This window comes from Pan paniscus, chromosome 4 (genome assembly GCF_029289425.2).
Source record: "Pan paniscus chromosome 4, NHGRI_mPanPan1-v2.0_pri, whole genome shotgun sequence".
Taxonomy (NCBI): domain Eukaryota; kingdom Metazoa; phylum Chordata; class Mammalia; order Primates; family Hominidae; genus Pan; species Pan paniscus.
The window spans coordinates 127,160,518-127,179,314 of NC_073253.2; the positions used below are offsets into that span (position 1 = coordinate 127,160,518).

Here is an 18,797-nt window from a genome sequence, read left to right on the forward strand (position 1 = left end):
TAATTTTTAACATGAAGTGGTGTTGAATTTTATCAAAAACCTCTTATGCATCTATTGAGATAACAACATGGCTTTTGTCTTTAGTTCTGTTTATGTGATGAATCACATTGATTTGCGTATACTGACTCAACTTTGCATCCCAGGGATAAAGCCTACTTAATTGTGGTGAATTAGCTTTTTGATATGCTGCTGGAATTCAGTTTGCCCATATTTTGTTGAGGATTTTTGCATCAATGTTCCTCAAGGATATTGGTCTGAAGTTTTCTTTTTTTGTTGTGTTTCTGCCAGGTTTTGGTATCAGGATGATGCCGGCCTCATAGAATAAGTTAGAGGGGAGTCCCTCATTTTCAATTTTTTTTAATAGTTTAAATAGAAATGGTATTAGATCTTCTTTATACTTCTGGCATAATTTAGTTGAGAATCCTTCTGGTCCTGGGCTTTTTCTGGTTGGTAGGCTTATTACTTATTCAGGAAATCATTATTCATCTGTTCAGAGATTCAATTTCTTCCTGGTTCAGGAAGGTGTATGTGGAGGGTGCATGTGTACAGGAATTTATCCATTTATTCCAGAATTTCTAGTTTGTGTACATAGAGGTTTTCATAATATTATCTCATGGTTATTTGCTTTTCTGTGGGGCCAGTGTTAATATCCCTTTTGTCACTTCTAATTGTGTTTATTTGGCTCCTCTCTCTTTTCTCTTTATTAGTCTAGCTAGCAGTCTATGCATTGTATTTTTTTTTCCAAAAAACCAACCCCTGGATTTGTTGATCTTTTGAATGGTTTTTCATGACTCAATCTCCTTCAGTTCAGCTTTGATTCTGGTTGTTTCTTGTCTTCTGCTAACTTTGGGGTAGGTTTCCTCTTGGTTGTCTAGTTCTTTTACTTGTGATGTTGGTTGTTAATCTGAAATCTTTCTAATTTTTTGATGTGTTCATTCAGTGCTATAAATTCCCTCTTAACACTGCCTTAGCCGTGTCCTAGAGATTCTGGCATGTTTTATCTTTGTTCTCATTAGTTTCAAAGAACTTCTTGATTTCTGCCTTTATTTCATTATTTACCCAAATGTCATTCAGGAACAGGTTATTCAAGTCCATGTAATTGTATGGTTTTGAACTATTTTATTTGTCTTGAATTCTATTTTAATGGTGCTGTAGTCCAAATGATTGTTTTTTATGATTTCAGTTCTTTTGCATTTGCTGAGGAGTGCTTTATTTTAGACTATGTGATCAATTTTAGAGTATGTGACATGTGGTGATAAGAAGAATATATGTTTTGTTGTTTTGGGGTGGAGTGTTCTGTAGATGCCTATCAGGTCCATTTGATCCAGTGCTGATTTCAGGTCCTAAATATCTTTGTTAATTTTTTGTCTTGATGATCTGTCTAATACTGTCAGTGGGGTGTTGAAGTCTCTGACTATTATTGTGTGAAAGTCTAATTCTCTTTGAAGGTCTCTAACAACTTGCCTTATGAATCTGGGTGCTCCTCTGTTGGGTGCATGTATATTTAGAATAGTTAGATTTTCTTGTTGAATTGAACCCTTTACCATTATGTAATGCCCTTGTCTTTTTTGATCTTTGTTGGTTTATTATCTGTTTTGTCAGAAACTTGGATTGCAACCCACGCTTTTTTCTGTTTTCCATTTGCTTCGTAGATTTTCCTCGATCCCTTTGTTTTCAGCCTATGTATGTCACTGCATGTGAGATGGGTCTCTTGGAGACAGCATACTGTTGGGTCTTGCTTCTCTATCCAGCTTGCCATTATGTGCCTTTTAATTGAGGCAGTTAATCTGTTTACATTCAAGGTTCATATTGAAATGTATGGATTTGATCCTGTCATCATGATGTTAGCTGGTTATTATTCAGACTTGTTTGTGTGGTTGCTTTATAGTGTCACTGGTCTGTGTACTTCAGTGTGTTTCATAGTGGCTGGTAACAGTCTTTACTTCCCATATTTAGTGCTTTCTTCAGAAGCTCTTGCCTCCTTCGAGTTACACCTGGTGATAAATTCCCTCTGGTGAAAACAAATTGTCTGAAAAAGATATTATTTCTCCTTCACTTATGAATCTTAGTTTGGCCTGATATGAAATTCTTGGTTGGAATTTACTTTCCTTAAGAATGTTGAATATTGGTCCCCAATCTCTTCTGCCTTTTAGGGTTTGTGCTGAGAGTTTCATTGTTAGACTAACGGCCTTCCCTTTGTGGGTGACCTGACCTTTTTCTCTAGCTGCCTTTAACCTTTTTCCTTTCATTTCAACCTTGGAGAATCTGATGATTATGTATCTCAGGGATATCTTCCTTGTGAAGTATCTTAGTAAGGTTCTCTGCATTTCCTGAGTTAAAATGTTGGCCTCTCTAGCTAGGTTGGGGAAGTTATCATGAAAGATAAGTTTTCCAAGTTGCTTCCATTCTCCTCTATCAAGGACACCAGTGTGTCATAGATTTACTCTCTTACATAATCCCATATTTCTTGGAGGTTTTGTTCATTCCTTTTCATTCTTTTTTCTCTAATCTTAGCTGTCTTATTTCAGAAAGCCAGTCTTAAGCTCTGAGATTCTTTCCTCAGCCTGGTCTATTCTGCTATTAACACTTGTGATTGCATTATGAAATTCTTGTAGTGTGTTTCTCAGTTCTATCAGGTCAATTACATTCTTTTCTATACTGGCTTTTTGTCTGTTAGCTCCTGTATCATTTTACTGTGATACTTAGCTTCCTTGGATTGGCTTTTAATGTACTCCTGCATCTCAATCGTCTTCATTCTTATCCATATTCTGAATTCTATTTCTGTCATTTCAGTCATCTCTGTCACATTCAGAATGCTTTGTGGAGAGGTAGTGCTATCGTTTGGAGGAATAAAGGCACTCTGGCTTTTTGATTCATCAGTTTTCATGTGCTGGTTCTTTCTCATCTTTGTGGGCTGATATTCCTTCAGTTTTTGAAGTTGCTGTTCTTCAGATGTTTTTTTTTCTTTATCTTATTTGATGGCCTTGAAGGTTTGATTGTGGTATAATGTGAGTTCAGTTGACTGGCTTTGTTTCTGGGAGATTTTAGGGGGCCAAGTCTCAGCTCCCAACTCCTGAAATGCATGCTCTAACTCTGAGGGACTTGTACTGGGCCCCAACTTTGTTCTCTGGCTCCTCAAGGTTAGGAACCTACTGCACTGGGTGAGAGTAGTTGGGGGGTGAGGTGCTCCCAGACTACTGGTCTCTACAATCCAATGGGTGGTGCCAGCCAAAGCATTTCATAGGTTGGTGGCAATGGGATCCATTCTCATTCTCATGTGCCAGCAGTAGCAGCAGTGTGGTGGGGCACATACTCATCAGCTACAGCAGGGTGCTAGTGGATCCTAGGGTGCCTGCCTCCCTACGGGCATTTACAGCAGCAGTATGTCTGTTTCTATACCAGTACCATACTGTTACACAGGTATAGACTACTATTGTTTTCAAATATAGCTTGAAATTAGGAGGTGTGATGCCTCCAGCTTTGTTGTTTCTAAAGATTGCTTTGGCTATTTGAAATCTTTTGTGGTTCCATATGAATTTTAGGATTTTTTTTCTATTTCTGTGAAAAATTACGGGAATCTGGATAATGATTGTATGCCAAAGATCAGCTTGAGGTGTAAACTTAAGGTCTTCTTAGGTCTTTTCAACAAACTGTGAAAATTAAACAACATACAAGTAGCCTATGACAATGAAAACAAAAACATACTCTTAAACACCAATGGGCCAAAGTAGAAATCACAAGGGAAATTAGAAAATACTTAGAGACAAATGAAAACAAAACCACAACATATCCAAACTTACAGGATTTAGTGAAAGCAGTGCTAAGAGGGAAATTTATGGCTATAAATGCTTAAATTGAAAAACAAGAAATGTCTCAAATCAACAACCTAACTTTACAACTTAAGGAACTAGAAAAGAAGAACCATCTAAACCCAAAGCTAGCAGAAGGATGGAAATAATAAAGATTAGAGCAGACAGAAACAAAATAGAGAATAGAAAATCATAAGGAAAATCAATCAAACCAAAATTGGTTCTTTGAAAATAGCAACAAAACTGGCAAACCTTTAATGAAAAAATACTAATAAAAAGGGAAAGAAGACTTAAATTACTAAAGTCAGAAATGAAAGTGGTGACATTACTGCCAATTCTACCAAAAAGAGAATTACAAATAGAGTATTATGAACAATTGTATATCAACAAATTTGATAACCTAGATGAAATAAACAAATACCTATAAACACAAAGCCTCTCAATACTAAATCATGCGGAAATAGAAAACCAGAATATACCTACAGAACTAGTAGGGAGATTGAATCAGTAATGAAAAAACTCCCAACAAGGAAAAGCCCTAATTCTGATGCCTTCCCTGGTGAATTCTACCAAACATTTAAAGAACTAATACCAATACTTCTCTAACTTTCCAAGAAGAGAAAGGAATGATTTGTAACTCATTCTATGAGACCAACATTACTCAAAGTCAAACAAAGTGTCTTTTCTGGACAATACATAAAAAGAAAACTACAGGCCAATATCCATTAGAACATTGAAGAAAAATCCTCAACAAATTACTAGCAAACCAAATTCAGCAGCATATTAAAATTATTATAGGCCACAACTAAATGGGTTTTATTCGTGGAATGCAAGGATGGTTCAACATACAAAAGCCAATCAATGTTTCTGCTTAATTTGGCAAGACTTAAAAAAAAATCAATCACTGTAATATACCACATATAGTAGAATGAAAGGAAAAAACAAGTGATCTTCTCAACTGATGCTGAAAAAGCATTTGACAAAATTCAATACCATTTTGTGATAAAAACAATAAACTAGGAATTGAAGGAAACTACTTCAACAAAATAAAAGCCATTGATACGGTTTGGATTTGTGTCCCTGCCAAAATTTCATGTGAAATTGTAATCCCCAATGTTGGAGGTGGGCCCTGGTGGGCGGTGACTGGATCATGGGAGTGGTACTTCACAGGGGTGGTCCCCAATTGTTTAGCACCATGCCCTTGTTGCTGTTCTAGTGGGGGAGTTATTGTGAGATCTTGTTGTTTAAAAGTGTGTGGCACCTCCCCATTTTCTCTCTTCCTCCTGCTCTGGCCATGTAAGATGCCTTGCTCCCCTTTTGCCTTTCACCATAACTGGAAGCTTCTTGAGGCCTCCCCAGTAGCAGGTGCCAGAATCATGCTTCCTATACAACTTGAGGAACCATAAGCAACCTCTTTTCTTTATATAAAGAAACCTCTTTTCTTTGTATAAAGAAACCTCTTTTCTTTGTATAAAGAAACCTCTTTTCTTTGTATAAAGAAACCTCTTTTCTTTATAAATTACCCAGTCTCAGGTATTTCTTTATAGCAATGTGAAAATGAACGAATACAGCCATATATGAAAACCCACAGTAAACATCACATTCAATGGTGAAAGATGGAAAGCTTTTCCTCTAAGATGAAGAAAAAGGCAAGGATGTCTGCATTTTCAACATACTACTGATAGTTCTAGCCGGAGCAATTAGGCAATTAGGAAAAGAAATAAAAGGCATCCAAATTGTAAAGCAAGAAGTAAAATTATCTCTGTTCACAGTCAACATGGTATCACTGTGGAAAACCTTAAAGATTGAATTAAAAATTATTAGAATAAATGAATTCAGCAAATTAACAGGACACAAAGTCAATACACAAAAATCAGGTGAATTTCTACACACTAACATAAGCAATTTGAAAAGAAATTACCAAAAAAAAACAAAAAAAAAGAAAAGAAATTACAATTCAATTCATAATAGCATCCAAAAGAATATTTAGGAATTAACCAAATAAGTCAAAGACCTACACAATAAAAACTATAAAACACTGGTAAAATAAATTAAAGAAGCTCTCCTCCCTCTCCTCCCTCTCCTCCCTCTCCTCCCTCTCCCCCTCTCCCCCCTCTCCCCCTCTCCCCCCTCTCCCCCTCTCCCCCCTCTCCCCCCTCTCCCTCTCCCTCTCTTTCCACGGTCTCCCTCTGATGCCTAGCTGAAGCTGGACTGTACTGCTGCCATCTCGGCTCACTGCAACCCCCCCCTGCCTGATTCTCCTGCCTCAGCCTGCCGAGTGCCTGTGATTGCAGGTGCGCGCCGCCACGCCTGACTATTTTTCGTATTTTTTTGGTGGAGACGGGGTTTCGCTGTGTTGGCCGGGCTGGTCTCCAGCTCCTAACCGCGAGTGATCCGCCAGCCTCGGCCTCCCGAGGTGCCGGGATTGCAGACGGAGCCTCGTTCACTCAGTGCTCAATGGTGCCCAGGCTGGAGTGCAGTGGCGTGATCTCGGCTCGCTACAACCACCTCCCAGCCGCCTGCCTTGGCCTCCCAAAGAGCCGAGATTGCAGTCTCTGCCCGGCCGCCACCCCGTCTGGGAAGTGAGGAGCGTCTCTGCCTGGCCGCCCATCGTCTGGGATGTGAGGAGCCCCTCTGCCTGGCTGCCCAGTCTGGAAAGTGAGGAGCGTCTCTGCCCGGCCGCCATCCCATCTAGGAAGTGAGGAGCGCCTCTTCCCCGCCGCCATCCCATCTAGGAAGTGAGGAGCGTCTCTGCCTGGCCGCCCATCGTCTGAGATGTGGGGAGCGCCTCTGCCCCGCCGCCCCGTCTGGGATGTGAGGAGCGCCTCTGCCCAGCCGCGACCCAGACTGGGAGGTGAGGAGCGTCTCTGCCCGGCCACCCCGTCTGAGAAGTGAGGAGACCCTCTGCCTGGCAACTGCCCCGTCTGAGAAGTCAGGAGTCCCTCCGCCCGGCAGCCGCCCTGTCTGAGAAGTGAGGAGCCCCTCCGTCCGGCAGCCACCCGGTCTGGGAAGTGAGGAGCGTCTCCGCCCAGCAGCCACCCCGTCCGGGAGGGAGGTGGGGGTCAGCCTCCGCTAGGCCAGCCGCCCTGTCCGGGAGGGAGGTGGGGGGGTCAGCCCCCCTCCTGGCCAGCCGCCCCGTCCGGGAGGGAGGTGGGGGGGTCAGCCCCCCGCCCGGCCAGCCGCCCCATCCGGGAGGGAGGTGGGGGGGTCAGCCCCCAGCCCGGCCAGCCGCCCCGCCCTGGAGGGAGGTGGGGGGGTCAGCCCCCCGCCCGGCCAGCCACCCCGTCCGGGAGGTGAGGGGCGCCTCTGCCCGGCCACCCCTACTGGGAAGTGAGGAGCCCCTCTACCCGGCCAGCCGCCCCGTCAGGGAGGGAGGTGGGGGAGTCAGCCCCCCGCCTGGCCAGCCGCCCTGGGAGGGAGGTGGGGGGGTCAGCCCCCCCACCCAGCCAGCCGCCCCGTCCGGGAGGTGAGGGGCGCCTCTGCCCGGCCGCCCCTACTGGGAAGTGAGGAGCCCTTCTGCCCAGCCACCACCCCGTCTGGGAGGTGTACCCAACAGCTCATTGAGAACAGGCCATGATGACAATGGCGGTTTTGTGGAATAGAGAGGGGGGAAAGGTGGGGAAAAGATTGAGAAATCGGATGGTTGCCGTGTCTGTGTAGAAAGAAGTAGACATGGGAGACTTTTCGTTTTGTTCTGTACTAAGAAAAATTATTCTGCCTTGGGATCCTGTTGATCTGTGACCTTACCCCCAACCCTGTGCTCTCTGAAACATGAGCTGTGTCCACTCAGGGTTAAATGGATTAAGGGCAGTGCAAGATGTGCTTTGTTAAACAGATGCTTGAAGGCAGCATGCTCGTTAAGAGTCATCACCACTCCCTAATCTTAAGTACCCAGGGACACAAACACTGCGGAAGGCCGCAGGGTCCTCTGCCTAGGAAAACCAGAGACCTTTGTTCACTTGTTTATCTGCTGACCTTCCCTCCACTATTGTCCTATGACCCTGCCAAATCCCCCTCTGCGAGAAACACCCAAGAATGATCAATAAATAAATAAATAAATTAATTAATTAATTAAAAAAAAGAAAGTAAGATGGAATTCATGCCCTGCTGAAAATAAGAACTCAGATGAGAGCATTCACCAGATGGTTTCAGTTTTCTCTGTAGGGCATAAGTTTTGGAAAGAGTTCAAACAAGAGGGCTTAAGAGAAGAAGAGATAGGAATAATCACTTGGATAGTATGTATAAGGGAGATAAATGAAAGAATAAAATGAGTTATTTAGAGATGAATAAAAATAACTGATTTCACAGAAATACTGGTTAGATTGGAGAACAATTTACCTGCTGGTGTCAACTCACACAGATACAGAATTGAGGATAAAGTGTTCTGTGAGAATGAGAAATTATTAAGTGGCAATAGAGGAGAACAGGGAAATCCAGCCCATCATTCTTTCAAAAAACATTTATGGATATCTACTTATCTACTAAGTGAGCCTCTATATTAGGGCCTGGATATTCCCAGATGAATAGAGCATGAGCTTGCCCCTAGGAAATTCATACACAACTGCAAGAAGTTTGATACTGAGTCCTTATGGTATTTGGCAACTTCAATTTTTTAAAGGCAATTTTTAAACTGTTTTCTTCTCTAGCATTATGTATTTATAATATTTGTGTTATATGAATTATGAACCATAAAAATAAATGCACATTTGTACCCCACCACCCAAAATAAATAAATAAATAAATATGAAAAAATAAAAAAAATAAAAAAAATAAATTAAAGAAAACATAAATAAATGAAAATACATCCCATGTTTATGGATTGGAAGATGCAATACTGTTAAGATGCCATTACTACCTAGGGTGATCTACAGATTCCATTCAATCTCTATCAAAACCCTAATGATGTTTATTGCAGAAACAGAAAAACCCATTTTAAAATTCACATGGAATCTCAAGGGATCCTGAATAGTAAAAACAAAAATGAAAAAGAAGAACAAAGCTGGAGGACTCACACTTCCTGATTTCAAAATGTACAAAGCTACAGTAATCAAAGCCATATGGTACTAACATAAAGACAGACATATAGATCAATGGAATAGAGAACTCAGGAATAAACCCTCACATATATGGTTAAATGATTTTTGGCAAGGGGGCCAGACCATTCAATGGGGGAAAGGATGATCTCTTCAACAAATGATGCTGAGAAAACTGGATATCTACATGCAAAAGAATGAAGCTGGACCCTTACCTAATACTATACACAAAAATTAACTCAAAATGGATCAATGACCTAAATACAAGACCTAAAACAAAAAAAAATTGAAGAAAATACAGGGCAATAGCCTGGGCACCATAACGAAACCCAGTCTCTACAAAAAATACAAAAAATTAATTGGGCATGGTGGTGTATGCCTGCAGTCCTAGCTACTCAAGAGGCTGAGATGGCAGAATCACCTAAATCCTAGAAGTCAAGGCTGCAGTGAGTCTGTGAGCCTTGATTGCACCCTGGCACTCCAGCATAGAGGACAGAGTGAGACTCTGTCAAAAAAAAAGAAAGAAAAGAAAAGAAAAAGGCAAAAAGCTTTAGACATTTGATTTGGCTGTGATTTCTTGCACAGGACACCAAAGGAATGAGCAAGAAAAGAAAAAATAGACAAACTGTACTTCATAAAAAATATACAATTTTGTGCATCAAAGACCCTAACCAAAGTGTAAAAAGGCAACCCACAGAATAGGAGAAAATATTTGCAAATTATGTTTCTCATGAGTTAAGAGATTTCTTATAGCACCTCATATACAAAGTATCTAACGTAACAGTAATTATTTCCTTTAGTAATTGAAGGAAAAATGGAAAATACTACCTCATTTGAAGAATTTTCCTGCAAACTTGACACAGGAACAATTTCATTTGAATTAACATAATTGCTGACATTCGGAAATAGTTCTTCAAAAGATGCTTTTTGCACTGAGGACAAATCAATCTATAAAAGAATACATTATTGTTTTGTGGAAGTTAAACATTGCAAAAGCAATGATTTTTAAGTAATTAAAGAAAAGTTGAAAAATACCATCTCATTGGAAGCATTTTCCTGTAAACTTGACACAGGAACAATTTCATCTGAATAAACGTAATTACTGACATTTGGACATAACTCTTCAAAAGATGCATGTTTAGAGACAAATCAATCTGTAAAATGGGTTATAACATTCTTTCATTTTAAAGTAATTTTTTAATTAGGAATTTTTGTTTGCTATGATACACCAGAGATTTTTAAATCACTATCTCTAACATAGAACTCTCTCCTAAGTGCCATATCCATTTTTCTATCAGGTTACTGAAATCACCACACATTTCTGTACCAAATTAAAAATTTCCAAAAAAGATGACTGATTGATTTAGAGATGATTTAAGGTGTGCAGGATGCACGTAGGTTATATGCAAAAAAACAATACTATGCCATTTTACATCAGGAACTTTAGCATCCACATATTTTGGTATCTTTGAGAAGTCCTGGAACCAATTCCCCATGGATACTGAGGGATGACTGTATATAGTTAAGACAACTGAAAACATGTTTAACAAACACTTGTCAACAAATGTTCATAACAGTATTATTCATAATAGATAATAAATGGAAATAAATGTGCATAAACTGAATTGATAAACAAAATATGGTATATGTATATAATGGAGTATAATTCAGTTTATTTGGTTTGGCTGTGTCTCTACCCAAATCTCATCTTGAATTGTAATCCCCATAATCCCCATAGGTCGAGGGAGGGACCCGGTGGGAGGTGACTGAATCATGGGGGTGGTTTTCTCCATACTGTTCTGATGATAGTGAGTGAGTTTTCCCGAGATCTGATGGTTTTATAGGGTAGTTTTCCCTGCTCTTCCATGCTCTCTCCTCTGTTGCCATGTAAGACAGGCCTCTTCCCCTTCCACCATGATTGTAAGTTTCCTGAGGCCTCCCCAGCCATGCGGAACTGTGAGCCAATTGAACCTCTTTTCTTTATAAGTTACCCAGTCTTGGGTATGTCTTTATAGCAGTGTGGAAACAGACTAATACATTGGTCATAAAAAAGGAATGCAGTACTGATACCTGCTATAACATAGATGAATTTTTAAAACATTATGCTAAGTGAAAGAAACCAGGCACAAAACGCCACATGTTATATGATCTCATTTATATGAAATACTCAGAAAGAGAAAACCTATAGAGACAGAAACTAAATCAGTAGTTTCTTTGGACTGGAGGGTGGGATGGGGGGATGAGGGCTGACTATTAATGAATAGGGTGATGAAAATGTTCTTAAATAGGATCGTGATGATAGTTGCACAGTTTTTAAGTATGCTAAAAACCACTGAATTATATACTTTAGTATACTGAGTTTTATAAAATGTAAATTGTACCTCAAATTTAAAAATATGTTGATATTTGTAAAATAGTCACTAAATTAGTTTTGCCACGAAAAAATCACTTTGGTACATTTGTTATTCATCAATACATTTTAACTCCAAATATCAACCAAGAATGAATAAAAAATGAGACACTCATTTTCTGGAAAAAGTATTGATTTTTGGGCCACTGGAAAGACTGTGAGCAGAGTATTAACAAAATCCTTTCTCCCATCATGAGCATCTATTGGTTAAATCTGTAACTCCTTTCCCCTAGGAACCTGATAAGTGTAAGAATGTCAACTGTGTTACTAGGTAACATTGCTTATGGTAAAAATAATGTCTGATTGGAAAATTGTATCTATAGGAGGAACTATAAATGCACTATAAATAAATAACTACTGCACTATAAAAGCTAAAATACTTTGAGTTTCCCTGAGTGCAGGGACATTGTAATTACACATGTCCTTTGTGGAGACCATGGACGTTATGCGTAAGTGCTGTTACAAAAGATACTGGATTTCATCTCCTTGTGCCTGAGCAGTCCCCACACTGCTATGTAAGCCGCTGCATGGACCTCTGCGAGGATTGCTCACACTGAAGAGGAACATTGGATATTCGACTGAAGACTTGATGACACTGGATTTGATAATGATTTCTTGGATATGACATCAAAAGAACAGGTGAGAAAAGAAAAAGACAAATTTTACTATGACAAAATAAAAAACATTTGTGCATCAAAGGACACTATCAACAGAGTGAAAAGGCAACCCATGGAAGGGGGCAAATTATTTGTAAATCATATGTTGGGTAATGGGTTAATATCTCAGATATATGAAGAACTTCTACAACTCAACAATTAAAAATTCAAAAATAAACAAAGGACTTGAATAGATATTTTCCCAAATAAGATATACAAATAGCTAATTAACACATTAAAAGATGCTCAGTGTCATCCTTATTAGGGAAATACAAATCAAAACCATAATGAGATACCACCTCACATCCATAAGAACTACTATTACAAAAAAGAAAATAACAAGTGCTGGCAAGGAAGTAGAGAAACTGGAACCCTTGTGCATTTTGCTAGTGGGAATGTAAAATGGTACAGCTACTAAGGAAAACAGTGTGGTGGTTCCTCAAAAAGAAAAATTGAATTACAATATGCTCTAGCAATTCCACTTCTAGGTACATACCCAAAAGAATTGAAAGCAGGGACTCAAACATATATTTGTACACCCATGTTCATAGTAGCATTATTCACAATTGTCAAAAGGCAGAAGCAACCCAATTGTCCATCAATAGATGAATGGATAAACAAAATGTGTCATATACATACAATGGAGTATCCATCCTTAAAAATAAAATTCTGATGCATGCTGTAACATAGATGAATTTGAAGATGCCATGCTAAGTGACATAAACTAGTCACAAAGGACAAATACTGTATGGTTCCACTTATATGAGGTACCTAGAGTAGTCAAATTAATAGAAACAGAAAGTAAAATGGTGGTTTCCAGGGGTGGGGTAGGGAGGAGCAGGAAGTTACTGTTTAATGCATATAGAATTTCAGTTTTGCAAGATGAAAAAAGTTCTAGAGATGAATAGTGGTGATGGTTGCATAATGATGTGAATGAATATACTTCAACTGTACACTTAAAAATGGTTAAAATTATAAATTTTATGTTATATATATTTCACCACAATTTTTAAAACTGAAAGGAAAAAACAGAAGAATCCTGGTTGTTGCTGCAGTACTCTAATTTTTCTTTCTCTCTTGCATGTATAGTAGTATACAAAGTACTTTCACTGAAAGTGTGCTTAAGCAACAGAAAAACACAGATATTATTCTCCATAGGCAATATTCCCCTGATATGAGAAAAATAGAAGAATGGGGAGAGGAGGAGCCAGAAAACAGATACTACAAGTGCCAAATGCTAATACTTACCACAAAACCAGCTGTCTCTGAAGATGGAGTACTTGTTAAAAGGCCTCTGTTTTTCTTACCAGGAGTACTGGAATTTGTTTTCTATAAATGTTTTTATAAAACAGGGATTGAACAACAGAAAGAAATAAACTATTTTAGTATAGTAAAACTACAATTTCAAGTTAGTTGACCAGATCATAATGTACAGTACTAAGAAAATCCTTAATCTGTTCATTAAATTTTAAACCACTTCACAGGAAACTAAAGAATTTTCTCACTTAAGCTAGATCAAACAACGTCCAAGAGAACTCTATATGGCATAGCAACTATATGAGAATACCTTGGTTGAAATGAATACCTTGGTTGAAATTACTATTAATTTAGAAAGAAAAGCTAATTAGAGTGTTGAGTTAGGAAATGGCGCTTCAGTTATCTTTGTTAACTACTAAGAAAGGTATTTTACTTTCAGCATTTAATTCTTAGTATATTATTGTACTTTTTGTGGAAAGAAAGTATAAGTTATTTCTGGAGCTGTGAAATATATGTAGCAAGGACAATTGGTTTAAAATATATAACGTTAAATGTATATAGATATTTCATTTATGGAACATCAAAGTTAAAGAAATTATAAAGTAGGATGTAGGCTCATTTTCTACTTTTTGAAGATACAAAGAGGCAGACAGACAGACAGGTAGACAAAGCAAGAAAGAGTAAAAGACAGAGTGAGGAGAGAAACAGACAAGATACAAGACCTAAAGAAAGTGACAGAAAGCGAGGAAGGGACAGGCCAAAAAACAGAGAGGGAGGAAGGGAGAAGAGGGGAATGGAGAGGAGATGAAGGAAGAGGTAGAGAAGAGGAGAGGAGGTAGGAGAGGAAGAATGAAAAGCAAAAGACAGAGAAGGAGAGAAAAAGAGGAAGACCAAGAGAAGGAGAGAGGAAAAAAGAGAAAGAGAAGACAGAAACCAACATAGATTGTGAGCAGAGATTGAGAGAGAGAGACAGAGAAGGACAGTGAGAGAGATCAAGACAGAGACCAAGGAAAAGACACAGAGCTTGAGACTGCAAGAGAGAGAAAATCTAGGATAGCAAAAGCAAAGAAACGGGTAGAAAGGTAGAGTAGAAAGTAAGAGTGATAGTCAAACAGACAGAGACAGGCAGCTTTATTTCTAGAAATCAGCTGCCTTTTCGGCCTTTAGACTCCATGAAGTAACCACATCCTTCTGATAAATGTTCTTTTTGAATAGGTGTCTCTTGTAAGATGTCAAGTCTGGAATCTTACTTTCAACCTTTCTTTCCCTTCTGGCTTAAAAGCTTTTAAACTGATTGTTGGTACAAGACATAATCTGGAATAGTTTATTAGGAAAATTTTTGTCAGAAATGTTTATGGGTATATTTACAATAAAATGAACACATCAGCCTCTAACTTACTAGCTATATTTAGTTTTCGCATTTGAACAATGAAGGTTATTCTACCTCTAGGGACTGTGATGCAAGGGTTACAAATAATATATGTAAAAAGAACCTATGGTGTCTGGAGAGTAGGAGCTACTCAATGATAACTATTATCATCATCATTGTGGCAGTCCTGAAGGTCCTCTGCTCACATTTCTTCAAACAAAGAACCAGCTGTTCCAGTGCAAGGAGTGTAGTTAGCTGACAGCCCCCAAGCACAACATCTTTAGAATATGCTTCAGCTTTCATGCTGAGGCCACCATCTTTTCAAGCAGCCCCCAGCCAATGGCTGGGCATAACAGTCCAACACAAGACTTTCATAATAGACAATCTTTGCTCCAGAACTCCCCATTGTTGAGAGCTTCTGTCAGATCTGCATTGAAGACTGAGGCTATCCCTGCATAATCCTGCTTCTTCCCTGCCTTCCTTTCTTAGTCATTAGCCCCTGATGTTTGAACTCTTTATACTGTCTGAGTATCTGCTTCCCAGGGGTCTCATTTGACATAATTGTCAACTATCAGTCCAATTTTAAAACATCAGCTTGTATGCAGCTGTAAGTATATAGCTTCCCTACATTTTTTCTTAGATTTGTTAAAATATATATATATATATTTCTAAATCTTCCCAATCAGTACATATTTATAGTCTTTTCAAAAAATATTAGTTAATAAAAGACTAGTTCTTATCAATGCAGGTTTTGGGGACTGAGGCAGCAGAACTAAACTGTTCTACCTGCATTGCTTTCTTTTTTTTTTCTTTTTTTTTATTTATTTATTTTTATTATACTTTAAGTTTTAGGGTACATATGCACAACGTGCAGGTTAGTTACATATGTATACATGTGCCATGTTGGTGTGCTGCAGCCATTAACTCATCATTTAACATAAAAGCAGACCTATAGTGGGAAGACGGAACCTTGACTTTTAGATAATGAGAGTTTAACTGAAAATTTGTAACTCTATGTTCAGAATCTTTTCCAGGCTGAAACAAATTCATAATCAAGAAATACATTTTATAGTGCTATAAAAACATTTCCAGCACTTCTCACATGTCCTATTATTTCAACTTGAAAAAAAGATTTAAACTTAGAAATAAATGATTTTCTGGAAAAAAATAACGTCACACATTTAAGTTAAAAAATCTGCTGAAAGACAAAATAGTTTGAAACACAGGTGGAGCAGGATGGCCAGGGATGCCCATCCTCCAAGGCTCGCCATACTCTTCTAGGTGGCTTTAGCTTTTGGGTAACTGTAGGACCTGCACAGAGTAGGGCAGTCTTGTCCATGAGATGTGTCCAGTCCGATCTGAGTGTCCTCATCTGCCAGCCTCTCTGGGGCCCTAGCATGGCATGCCCGCTTGTGGCACAGCCTCGCATGCCCAACCAGGGTGCTTCCCAGGGGCCCTTCTCATAGCTCCTTCACTAGCAGACCATGCCTCACCGTCAGAGAGCTCCCGCTGACCAGCCACCATGGATGCGCACCTGCCTACCTACAGCCTCCACTCCCTTACAGCCTTCCTCCACCTCACTTTGCTGTCATGCACTCGCCCAAGGTCCTCTCCACTGCTTTGCTGGCCCGAAAGCACAGGTGACCATACTTCCTCTCTCCCACTGGCATGTGTGTGTACATGCACCCTGCCTCTCCACCACTGCTGGTGTGAGCACACCCTGCCACCGCTAATGTGCGGCACTCTGCCCTGCCAACGTGGCCTGCATGAGGGTGTGTACAGAATCCAGTGCCTCACTCCCGCCAGCAACTGGCCACCCCAGCCCACCACTGCTGCTGCTGCCACACTCAAGCTAGCATAGATCCTGCTATGCTATGCCACTGCCTGAGGAAAGGCACTGGCCAGCACTCCCCATCACAGTGCTGTGGCCAGCAGAGCAGGAACACCGGGCCCCTTCAGTGCAGCGAGTTCCTAAGCTCCTGAGACCAGAGAACAAAGCTGGGGGCCTGGTACCAGCACCCTTAGAGTCAGAGCAGGCAAACTAGGAATGCTGAGCTGAGCTCTGGCCCTCTAAAATCTTCCTCAAACTTAACAGACACATAGACCAATGGAACAGAATAGAGAGCCCAGAAATAAAGCTGCACACCTACAACCATCTGATCTTCGACAAAGCTGACAAAAACAAGCAAGGGGGAAAGGACTGTTTTATTCAAGAAATGGTGCTGGGATAACTGGCCAGCCATATTCAGAAGACTGAAACTGAACTCCTTCCTTATACCATATACAAAAATCAAGATGGACTAAACACTTAAATGTAAGACCTAAAACTATAAAAACTCTAGGAGAAAACCAACAAAATACCATTCTGAACATAGACCCTGGCAAAGATTTCATGAGGAAGATGCCAAAAGCAAATGCAACAAAAACAAAAATTGACAAATGGGACCTAATTAAACAAAAGAGCTTCCACACAGCAAATGAAACTATCAAGAGAGTAAACAGACAACCTACAAAATGGGAGAAAATATTTGCAAACTATGCATCCGACAAAGGTCTGATATCCAGGATATATAAGGAACTTAAATTTACAAGCAAAAACCAAACAGCTCCATTAAAAAGTGGGCAAAGGCATAAACAGACATTATCAAAAGAAGATATACGCACAGCCAACCAGCGTATGAAAAAATGCTCACCACTAATCATTAGATAAATGCAAATCAAAACCACAATGAAATACCATCTCACACCAGTCAGAATGACTTATTAAAAAGTCAAAAACTAATAGATGCTAGCAAGATTGTGGAGAAAAGGGGAATGCTTATCCACTGCTGGTGGGAATATAAATTAGTTCAGCCACTGTGGAAAGCAATTTCGTGATTTCTCAAAGAACTCAACGCAGAACTACCACTCGACTCAGCAATACCATTATTGGGTATATACTCAAAGGAATATAAATCATTCTACCATAAAGACACCTGCACACGTATGTTCAGTGCAGCACTATTCACATAGCAAAGACATGGAATCAATCTAAATGCCCATCAATGGTAGACTGGATAAAGAAAATGTGGTACATATACACCATGGAATACTATTCAGGTGTAAGGAAGGAGTCCAGTTTCAGTATGCTTAAGTCTTTAATCCATTTTGAGTTGATTTTGGTAGATAGTGATGATGTAGTGTGAATATGTGTTCCCATCCAAATCTCATGTTGAATTGAAATCCCCAATGATGGAGGTGGCGCCTGGTGGGAGGTTATTGGATAATGGGGATAGATTTCTCTGGAATGGCTTAGCACCATCCCCTTAGTGCTGTTCTCTTGATAGAGTGAGTTCTTACAAGATCTGGTTGTTTAAAAGTATAGCATCTCTCCCACCCTTTCTCTTTTGTTCCTGCTTTTGCCATATGAAGTGCCTGTTCCTGCTTTGCCTTCCACCATGAGTAAAAGCTCCCTGAGGCCTCCCCAGAAGCAGATGCTGCCATGTTTCCTGTACAAGCTGCAGAACTGTGAGTCAATTAAATCTCTTTTCTTATAAATTACCCAGTCTTAGGTATTTTTTTTAAATCACAACACAAGAACAGCCTAATAAAGGTGAGAAATAGGGGTCTAGTTTCATTCTTCTGCATGGGGATATCCAGTTTTCTGAGCATCGTTTACTGGAGAGACTGTCCTTTCCCCAGTGTATGTTCTTGATGGCTTTGTTGAAGATCAGTTGGCTGTAAATATGTGGATTCATTCCTGGGTTCTCTATTCTTTTCCTTTGGTCTCTGTGTCTATTTTTCTACCAATATCATGCTGTTTGGGTTAGCACAGCCTTGTAATATATTTTGAAGTCAGGTAGTGTAGTGCCTTGAGCTTGTTCCTTTTGCTTAGGACTGCTTTGACTATTCTGGATCTTTTTTGGTTCCATATGAATTTTAGCATTGTTTTTTCTAGTTCTGTGAAAAACTACATTGATACGCAGTTAGAGATTGCACTGAATCTATAGATTGCTTTAGGTAGTATGGTCATTTTTAATGATATGAATTCTTCTGATCCATGAGCATGAGATGTCTTGTTTCTTCTTCAATTTCTTTCATCAGTGTTTTGTAATTTTCCTTGTAGAGATCTTTTACTTCTTGGTTAAATTTATGCCTAGTTTTTTTTTTGGTTTTGGTTTTGTTGGTTTGTTTTGCAGCTGTTGTAAATGTGATTGCCTTCTCGATTTTTTTTTTTCAGGTATTATTGGTGTATAGAAATGCTGATTCTTGCTTGTTTGCATC

At 39.5% G+C, this 18,797-nt stretch overlaps 1 protein-coding gene across 1 annotated transcript in view; it reads right to left on the reverse strand.

Annotated features, from left to right (window-relative positions):
* MEIKIN (meiotic kinetochore factor) overlaps window positions 1–18,797 on the reverse strand; it is a 142,165-nt gene that overhangs the window by 35,950 nt on the left and 87,418 nt on the right. Inside the window, exons 10-11 of the mRNA XM_014345013.4 lie at window positions 13,157–13,237; window positions 9,671–9,790 (exon numbers count right to left, since the gene is read on the reverse strand). Coding sequence (XP_014200499.1) covers window positions 9,671–9,790; window positions 13,157–13,237 — 201 coding nt within the window. The remainder of the gene's footprint in view (window positions 1–9,670; window positions 9,791–13,156; window positions 13,238–18,797) is intronic.